General features: G+C 40.0%; 1 protein-coding gene across 1 annotated transcript; it reads right to left on the reverse strand.

Annotated features, from left to right (window-relative positions):
• Positions 1 to 3252: 3252 nt before the first annotated feature.
• LOC115756995 (zinc finger protein GIS3-like) lies at positions 3253 to 4397 on the reverse strand. Its single transcript, XM_048280790.1, is given in 3 exon segments — positions 3253 to 3772; positions 3774 to 3844; positions 3847 to 4397. Coding segments are annotated over 3 exon segments (633 nt in total). The 5' UTR covers positions 4303 to 4397; the 3' UTR covers positions 3253 to 3666.
• Positions 4398 to 10949: the final 6552 nt, after the last annotated feature.

Raw genomic sequence — 10949 nt, forward strand, 5'->3', positions numbered from 1 at the left:
ATGTAAGTATCGTTTGACAAATTTTTTGAAAAGTTTTGGGAAGATACGATTGCATTTCAAAATGCCTTTAACGCAAGGTAGGTTTGGAGTTGCTTTGAGCACTTCTGGAATGCAATTACTTTTGTTTTTCAATTTTTCCCTCATTAAACTTTCATAATTTCATAAATGCTCCCACCTCACGCGGCGTCACCGGCGAGGGTTCGAGCAATTTGGCATCGGCAGTTGGCCAGCGGTCGATTTGGCTCACCGACAGCTTAGTTTCGACGGCAAAGGTTTGAGACCATTTTTTTACAAAAAACTACCAAAAATCCTTTACAAAGTGCAATTTTTTCCAAACGACATTTAAGCCAAAGTTGCTTCCCAATGTGTTTTTAAATTATACATTTACCAAACACTATTTGCATTTCCAAAAACCTTTCAAAAAAATGATCAATTATATCGTTTATAAAAATGAATGAACGAAAAATACTTTCATCGTCCACGAAAATATTTAGGTATAAACTGTTATCGATAATAAAAATAATTTTCATTGACTGATTATTTCAAGCAAGACAGATGATTTAATTTTAGAGAAATGTTTTCCAAACCGTTCATTTTTTACGAAACGAACGGAGTTTGAAAGCCTTTGCATTTTTCCAAAGGCTTTCTCCAAGAGTGTTCCAAATGCACCCAAAGTCTATAGGTTTCAACGCTGGGAAATAATTTGTCAGACAAAATTTATGAAGGAATTACTGATGTGGCTTTAAATGTCGTGCTGGCATCCTAGGTGGCAGTTATAAACTGGAAAAAAAAAAAGTCAAATTACATTTGTGATCTGTGTATATCGGGGGAATTCACATTAGATCTTGATGCTTTGTTTGGTTATAATTCCGATTCTCGTTTCTGCAGGAGACGGTTTAAGTCATCCCGCAGACTTCTATAAAATAAATCTGCTGGAAATTGCCCAGTAGGCTTCTGCTATTGACGTGTGAGTTTGCTTGCAAGAATCTCCAAAACAAAGATTGCATCTTTAGGCCCTGTACTTTTTGGAATGCTGAAGTTTCGTCCCTATGCTTTGTTTTTATAAGGGTAAATGGCATAAATAGTCTCTGAACTTTGGTCTAATATGTAATGTGGTTCTTGAACTTTAAATTTGTTCAACATGATTCCTAAATTTAAGTCGAATGCGCAATGTCGTCTCTAAACTTTGAATTTGTTCAATGTGATCTCTAAACTTTTGATACGTGTTTAATTTAGTCCTTAGATATAAATATTCAATGTTGTCCATCTATTAATTCAAGTTTTGGACCACAATGAACAAATTAAAAATTCAGGGACTAAATTGAACATGTACCAAAAGTGCAGGGATCACATTGAATAAATTTAAAGTTTGGGAACTACATTACATATTGGGTTAAAATTCATGGATCATTCGTGTCATTATCCCTTGAAAAACAATATTAGTCCTCATACCATTTACTGTTGAGATTTTAAATATGGCAAAAGTCACCAAAAAACTTAAATTATGTACACTGTGATACATTTACCGTTAACTTTTTTTTGATACCAAAAATCTCAAACGTGTACCTGTGTGACGCATTTACCTTCCATCAAAGTTTCATAAATGAAAATCGTCATATATATGCCTACATTGATGTCGGAAAGCAAAAGATGTTGACATTATGCCTACGAGACTTAAGTAAAATAATAATGACGTTGTTTCAGCTGAAAAATCAGCTGATGGAACGGAACCTTTACATAAGGTAAATGTGTCACATATCTACAAGTTTGAGATTTTCTTTTTTATGCCACAGAAAAAAAAAAATTAGGATAAATGTGTCATAGTGAGCATAATTTGAAGTTTTTCTTTCGTGGTTTTTTACTTTCCAAATAAGACTAAAATAACATTGGCTGTAATCTAAGGCATGATATAATATATGTGTATAGGTCTTTACATCATTAATAAAATAAAGTTACGTTTTTTTTATTTATAAAAGCTACTTAATATGTAAGAGTTAGGATAAATACTCACTCGATAAGAATAGCCTCCCGCTACGAGAGGTGAGGAAGCTAATGGGCTTTGAATCCGAAAACTTCACGAGTTTTGATAAGTGGCCAGACGACTATCTGATTGATCTGATGAACAGACAGTCAAAACCTCGAAGTTGGCCGATATCCTTTGTTCTATCTGCATCGTTACCAATCATCGAGAGCTTCATTTGACCAAATACTATATCTATACATGCACATGTTACATGATATATATGAGGTGATTTGGCATGTTTCTTGAATGTTTGAACAAGAATGCAGCACCCACGTCCAATTTTGGCTCGTGGATCCATTCTTCCACATCATTGGTTAACGAAAGATACAAGCAAAATATCACTGAATAAAATTTTTGGTGCATTTTTTAGTGCACATGACTAACTTGCCATTGCAAAAAATCACCTAAGGGCTTCAATTTTTTTTTTCTTGGGTTTGTTAACATGAGGAAAGGCAAGTTGCGCTGGCGACCCGCTAAAAAAGCCTATTGAAATATGGGGTTAATGCTACGGAAAAACCCCGAACTTGTATACACGTGACGTATTAACCTCAAATTAATTTTTCAACCATCAGAAAACTCGAACCGGTACATCTGTGACGGATTTACCATTTATTAATTTCCATTAAATATGGTTAATATTACGAAAAATCCTAAATTGATACATCTCTGACAAACGGAGAGTGACAACCCCAAACTTATACACCCGTCAACCGCCACATGTCATCCAACTCATTAATTTGGTAGTAAAATTTATCAGAAACTAACATAGGGTAATTTAGTCACATGTGCATCTTTTTGGGTTTTTTGGTGATCAAAAGATTAATTTTGGATAAATTCGTCACATGCGTATCGGTTTAGGATTTTCATCATATTAACCCTTAAATAAAGGAAAATTGAGTCTAATTTTCTATTATAACTATATAGTGAAAGTGTGTCCGATCGCAATCTAAAAACTGTTTCTAGATGGAAAAGAAGGTGAATTGTTTTCACTTTTATCACTACAAAAAATGTAAGAAGGAGAATAAGTCTCTAAAGTGTTTATTAACGTTCCAAAATTATTTTTATGCACGTTTTAAGAAAATCGAACATAAAAGTAATGCCACGTGAAATAAATGAACTTACTTAGGATAGTAGGAAACGCTACGAGTCCGAGTAGTTCCTATTGATATATCGTCGCGGCTGGCCTCGATATTTGACAAGTATATATCACGTGAGAGTATCTTGTTCTTTGGGTAGTGCGCGATAAAAGCTTCAAGTAAATATGGCCGATGAATAACATGTACAAAATGTCGATCACATAATCAATTTCTTCTAGATGTGCATGTCGTCCTAGTAAGAAAATTCATGCAACGTTTGGTAAAAATAATCCAATATGGCTAAACGTTCACCACGACCTTTTTAGAGAATCCCTGCTCTTACGAAGAGAATTTCTTCAGGGGCGTCGTATACAAACGGATCCATGAGCAAACAGATTTAAGTGATACAATTCGTCCGTGACCCCTCTGAACCGGGCCGAGCGTCCAAGATTAAGCCGGATCCAACCGAACCGGCCGTGCGATGTGAACTTCGCCGAGCCGGTGACTGAACGTGAACGCCCTCCTCTCCCCTTCGAGCCAGCCACTCAAAACTCAAGCCGCCGATCTCTAAGGCGCAGCTGGCGCGAGGCTCAGGTGCAAGTCCAAGCCCCACGCTTCATCGAAGCTGGCCCCACCATCCCCTCTCGAGAACCTATTCAACGAAGGCCCATCAAACACCGCCCGGCCCGACACCCCAGACTCCGCCGCCGGGCCCCCGTGCGGGCCCCCCGCCGCCGCCGGCACCCTTCCGCCGGGGCCGGTGAACACGCAGCCGTGCGTGATGTGGATCGGCGCGGCGGCCCTGGACACGTAGACCCACGGCGGGGGAGCGCCGGCGAGGAGGTGCGGCGGCGGGGCGAAGGCGGAGACGATGGGGTTGTGGGCGTAGACAGCGGAGTGGCGCGTGGCCTGCAGCTGGGCGCGCTTGAGCTGTTGCCGCTCCTTCTTGTGGGCGTTCTGGTGGCCGCCCAGGGCCTGGGAGTTGGCGAATTCCCTGTAGCAGTACTGGCACTCGAACTTCCGGTCGGCGGACGAGGAGGAAACTCCGGCGGACTCGTCGGACGGGGAAGGGCTCGTCTTGTTGGACGTGGGGTCTAGCTCAGCTGGTTCGGGTTCTTCTTCTTCGGTGAAGTTGAAGCCGAAGAGCTTGAATCGCGCAGGGCAGTGATTCCGCTCGGCTTTGAGGTGATCCAGCTCCGCCATGGAGAGAGAGAGAGAGATCTGAGTTCGAGAAGAAACTGGTTGCAGACGAGAGAGAGAGAGAGAGAGAGAGAGGTGCGGATGGTGTTTCAGAGAGAGTCGTTGCATGTGAAGCTTATTTATACAAACGCCGGATGAGACAAGACATTGACTGAGCAGGTTGAGATAGATGGATAGAGAGAGAGATGGCCACGGAAGTTGAAAGGAGAGACAGGATAGCCAAAAACAAGGGAATCATCGAGATCACCCACTTCGATATTCGTCACAAATTTTCAAATTTGACCTTCCACGAAATTAACTTATACAATCACAACAATCTCCACTTTAGAAAACCCAATTCATATCGTGCCAATTTTATGTTAAGGCCGGCATCTGCATGGTTAGAATTCGTCCATGCGAGTTAATCGCTCACATCTTGATCGCACGCCGTCACTCTCTCTAATATCCCCGAGAAGGGTCACTGCCATTGCCTATCGCGTGATTACCGCAACAAAATATCGTAATCTGAGCCGTTCACACGAAATTGACTTTTCGAATCCATTTCACGTTATGTCTATCCACTGCGTGTTAAGAAGTCTTATCTCGTTACGGGCAAATGCTAGGCAAGTACCTCAGATTGTGCTTGTATCACAAGCCTTTCCCATTTACTGGTCGCCTTTCCGGCTCATACCTTTCTTTGCCAAAGTATGAATATTATTATTTAGTGTACTGGTCTATTTGGTTAGCGTAAAAAGATTATTCACACGGACCACTGAATTAGTGGACCAACTCATCATCCATTTGTCAAGAATGGACAGCAATTGTTTCATTTATCTCTCTGTTCTCGCACTAAGATTGCTGGCTAGGAAAGAGAGATTCACAGAGGGTTGACAATTCGTATCGTTGGTTGAGAAAAACCAGCATGGAAAGGGAGTAGGGTCTTTCTTTTAAGATGGAATAAGAAATGGGTTATTGTCGTGGCTTTACAAAGTTCCGTTGGAACGGCTATACTTGAATTTAAAAAGATCGATTGTAGCTTATCTACACGAAACTTCCCACAATATGTGTACTAGATACAAATCCTAAAGAACAGATTTCGATGATAATATGAACCCAATGAGAGCTCAACTTGCTTTAGATGAAACTTTCCCCAGGGTGTTGTTGGTCAAGGTCGTCCATGACATTCCGACAAAGGTGGGAGGTGGCGACGGCAACGTTGATGTCTATATAGGCGGGAGAATGGTGGTTGCCCGTGGCAGAGGGTGGTGTGAAAATTTAGGTCAGGGTAAGGGCGTTGGGTTTGTCGACCATTCGAGGTTAAAGCTTTTTCTGAGGTTCTTTTTCGAAAGAGAATATTTTAGCTTTTATACAAAGTAGGGTTGCGAGGATAGTTTTAGAAATGGAGAATACAAGAAAGTAAACATGCAAAAGTAGATGACGGTTTTTGGCAATTCAAATTGAATACGGAAAAGTAATGAGATCCTAATTGAGTTCGAAATATAACATAAACTTCAACATAAATGTATGTTCTGGTCTGATTCCGTCACACTATTTCTTACATAAGAAGAGCAAAACTTGGTATTTTTTTTTTCCAACTCGGATGCTATCGCAACTTGCTACAGATATTCTCTCTCTCTCTCTCTCTCTCTCGATGCTTAATCCCAGGAGCCGACACCACCAACTACCGCCACTCCCTTTCCAAAAAAGTCAAAGACATCCATGCACACAAGCACTTCAGGATCACTCCCAATCCCATGTCCATGTCTTCAAAACTTAGAGCTTTCGTTCAGGAACCCGAACTTTGTCTGTAACCCACCTGTCATGATCACCCTTTCCTTGCAAAATCGACCATCAGATCCTCCTGTTCCATATATGAAAAACAAAGGAACCCACAATCTCTCTCTCTCCCTCTCTAGCGCACCTAATCAAGCATCTCTGATATGATGCCCCCCACCTTTGTGACAAAAGTCAACATCGGAAAGAAAGCTTTGGCCAATCTGCTTGCTCGAAGCTTTTGTCCGAAAGGGGCCGCACAATCACATTAACTCGAACCGAATCCCCCGTCAGGTGTTTCCAAATGATGAAATGATTAACGTACGCTTGCGTGATTGACGTTGAAACCTATATGGGAGCCTTCGGTTTTCAATGTTGGTGGTGGGGGGGTGGGTGGTGGTTTCTCTCCAGAAAAGAAAAGAGAGATCCGGCTAGAATCTTCTAATTGTGGGTTTGAGTGGGAGGGTGGTGTTTAAATTTTGTAAAACTCCACCTTGACCAAAAGATCAGATCACATGACTTGTTATTCAAAACTATTGCTAGTCAAATTCACCTCCAGCAAGAAAAAAACTTTCTCCATATAAACTATTTTTTTTTATCTAGGATATGTCACAATATAATATAAGGATAATGACACAAATGATCCATAAACTTTGGCTCAATGTGTAATGTGATCCGTAGAATTTTGGTACATATTTAATGTAGTCCCCGAACTATATGAAAATGCTCAATATAATCCTTCAATTAATTTGATATTATGAATAACATTTATTATTTTCATATGATCTAGGGACTAAATGGAACATACACCACGACTTTAGGGACTACATTGAACAAGTGAAGTGTTTATGGACAACATTAAACAAGTTAAAAGTTCATGGATCACATTGCATATTGAGCCAAAATTCAGAGACTATTTGTGTCGGGTTTCCTGTAATGTAATTTCTTCAATACCCGACATTGTAGGGAGAAATGTTAAAAAAGTCATAAACCTATTGCATTAGTGCCAATTCAATCCTAAACCTTTTTTTGATGTCAATTCAGTCTTAAACCTTTTGCACCGGTGCCAATTAAGTCCTAAAACTTTTATTGATGCTAATTTAGTCCTAAACCTTCTATATTGTAGCCAATTCAATTTTAAATCTTTTATATTTATACCAATTGAGTTAATCCGGCCAATTTTGACCAAAAATCACTGATGTGGACATCGATTGTTCTACATGGCACGGCTAGCGCTAACTTGGATATTTTTTAATATTATTTTAATATTTTAAATAGTTTTTTAAACATTTTTTTTTCATTTTTTTCAAAATTATTTTTAAAAATTATTTAAAGTATCATAAAATATTAAAAAAATATCCACGTTAGCGCCAATCGTGCCACGTAGGATAATTGACGTCCATGCTAGTGATTTCCAATCAAAATTGGCCGAATTGACTCAATTGGCATAAATGTAAAATTTTAGGACTAAATTGGCATTATTGTAAAATGTTTGGAACTGAATTGACACTAATAAAAGGTTTAAGACTTAAATGACATTAATACAAAATGTTTAGGACTGAATTGGCACAAAAAAAAGTTTAGGACTGTATTGGCACTAATGCAATAGGTTTAGGACTTTTTTTATGCTTTTCCCCGACATTGCATATGTTCGTCCATGCAGTAAATGACCGCTTTGTCGAAACGCCAACATAACAACTCTTTTTTTTGTTGTTGTGAGAAACTTTTTCATGGAACGTGTAACGTATCGTTTTTGCAATAGCTAGCTCAGCTAGACACTTAGTTGTTTGCGTAGGACAAACCCTAATGAGAAAACAGTGGGCATGTGCTCAAAACATTTCTTCTTTTCCAAGTCTTAATCACAGCTCCAAACCATGACCCACCATGTCTATTGTCGAAAGCCCTCCCCCAAAATTCAAACCCACCTTTGGATAAGAAAAGCTTATGTCCTTTCTCGACAGTTTGATTTCTCTTAATTAATCGACCGTCATCATTACTGCCATAACCAGCTGGAGGTTTCTCATCCATAGACAATGTATAGTTTAGTTTAGTCGACTTAGCTTGCTACTTGGTCATGCCCCATGCTCGATCCATTGCAGTTTCTAGATGCATAAACATTTTTCAAGATGCTGATATCGTGATGATAAACGGTTATTTCTTGATAATATCATCAGGCTACAATATCTTGCTCACTTGGTCTACTTGCTGCAGCCTCTTAGCACATGGACCGCCGTCGGCTTCGTCTCTGCCACCATTGCCGCTGTAGTCGCTCCATCGTCTTCGTAGCTTCCCATCCATCGCCAGCCACTTGTCATCATCGTTCGTTGGTCTCTCTGTTTCAGAGAGAGAGAGAGAGAGAGAGAGAGAGAGAGAGAGAGAAGAGAGACTGATGTTTGGATAGGATAGTTTTCTTTCTTGTGTGCAATTGTTTAAGTTAAATTTGCACTTGGGCGATATAATTCGCGTGGGTAATATCAACACGATGATTATAGTAAAAGACAATTCTATAACCCACACATGCTACTCTTGACGTCTCGATAAATTTTAACTTTCGCTTAAAACCTCATTTTCATGAACCGGATGTTGAAATTTATCGAGACATCGAGAGAAATGCCGAAACGGTATAAATGACTTACGTGTCCTTCTTAATAGCTTGATTCTTTTTCTTTTTTTTGGGTGGGGGAGAGGCCCAGTACATTTTTTTTTATAGATATATAAATCATGTAAATGCACACGTCACAATTCAATTCAATTCTTAACGATCCCTCTCGTACTTAATTTGGTCCATTGCTCTTGTTATCCTGTCTCTACTGGTCCCTTTAACATGTTTGAGTCTACCTCCCGTGTTTCACGTGCGGGGCCTTACTTGTATACGATGAGAATGTTGAACTTCTAGGAAAACGATTCATCCAACGAATTCATATCGTCTAATTTTTCACATTCTTAGTGGTTCGAAATGTAGACCCGTTCGCGGGGACCATGCTTTAAACTTCTAAACGTCGGCCATGGATTGGAGAGTGCCTTTCATGCTGATTCGTTATTGTGATTGAATTAGACCTAGCAATCACACTTTATTTTTTTGGCTAATTAAAACCTAACGATCTTTTGCTTTTGTGAGAATCCGATGTCATGATCTTTTTTTCCTTTTTTGATTAAAGAATATTTGGTAAATCTTCATGTTTTCCTCGCTCTGGGGAACATTGGAAGCCAGTAGCGACGGTATGGTCCACCAACACCCAGCAGGACGCCTTACTATATCTCTGCTCATTAAAAAAAAAAAGGGTAGAGCTTTTGAGGATTGGACGAATGTGGCGAGCATTTAGTGGGACTCTTCAGAGCCCAACGAGCTCATATGTTGCGTAACTAGGCGCACAAACATAATGAACTAAAGAGTAAGGTCGAGAAAGAAAATCAAGACACAAAATCTATTATGATTCACTCTTACACTAGGGTTACATCAGCAGATGATTTTACTGTGATTAGCACATGCCACATCTCTATTATAACTCTCAATTACAAGATAAGAAGATATTATATATACACTTTACAACTATTGATGGATCCAAACTCAAATTATTAATAAAATACGGAATCAAATTATAAAAGCCTTCTGTCGGTTCGAAGGCTCTGCCTCGGCGACCCTACCAAGACGGCCACTGGATCTTCGTCCATTCACTGGAGAGCGAGATCCCCATATCTTTTTGTCGATAGAGAGTATGAATTAAATCCCAACACAGCAAGTTGAACACGGGTAAGAAAAGAAATGCTTGGACTCTTCCATGAACTGTTTCTTTCTGATCGATCTTTTCATGTGCACTCTCTCCGGCATTATTGGCATCCAGAAAGTGCGGCAAAACTGTGCAAATCACGGCACTGTGTCCGTGGGGTTTTGTTCATCGTTTCCCGCAGGCTAGAAGACAAAACGAGAAGGGAAACATAATGCAGCGACCCGCCAAAAGTACTCTTGTATCTAAGTCCTCGTTCCTTGGATCCCACTCTATCGTCATTCACTAGCTTTGATTGATCGATATAGATGAAGACGTACTTGATTGATCGATATAGATGAAGACGTACCACATTGAGCTCTCAATTTGATGTTTTGTTTGAGGTTGGGGGGCACGACATAACCTAACATGTAATATAAGTACCGTCACTTGGACGGATCGGTGTGCGATCTTATGATAGAGGCAAGGAAGTTAACGTGTATAGTCGGTTCAATGTCCCAAAGGACGGTCTTCGATGTGTAGGGCTTGGACCAAAAATCACCATGCACGGCAAGGTGGATCCAAATAAATTGAGTAGTGTTTCAGTGCATAAGATTGTGGCTTGCCGAGGTTAGCCATGCCGGATCCGGGCGAGGCTCGACCTTGCTGGCGGCAAGTAGGGGTGAGCTTCGCTGGCCCTCGCCTTTGGCCGGTCGCTGGGCTCGGCGATCAGCCAGAGGAGGAAGAAGAAGAAGAGAAAAAAAAAACAAGAAAAAGAAAAAAATATTTAAAATTGGCCACGTCGGTGTTGTCCGCACCATGTCAGCGATTTCCGGCCAAAATTAGTCATCAAGACTGAATTGGCATAATTGTAAAAAGATTTATGACTGAATTGACAAAAAAAAAAAATTATGGCTGAATAGTTTTCTTTGGCCCCTTGAATCGTTCTTTACTTTAGTCATTGATTGATGGGCTGCCGACATTATTCTACATAAGATTGCCCGAATCCTAAGCGTGCCCCCACCACCACCATGTTGTTTCAATCAAGGGAATTCGAGCAACCCAACATTAAAAAAAAAACAGCAACATTTTCGCAATTGATTGTTCTTGAGACACCATATCATTCGAGGATTCCATTATCTTTTCAAACCAACTTTAATCGTCAAGCGATGACTTTTCTGACTTTTCGAGCTT

This window comes from Rhodamnia argentea, chromosome 6 (assembly GCF_020921035.1).
Source record: "Rhodamnia argentea isolate NSW1041297 chromosome 6, ASM2092103v1, whole genome shotgun sequence".
Taxonomy (NCBI): domain Eukaryota; kingdom Viridiplantae; phylum Streptophyta; class Magnoliopsida; order Myrtales; family Myrtaceae; genus Rhodamnia; species Rhodamnia argentea.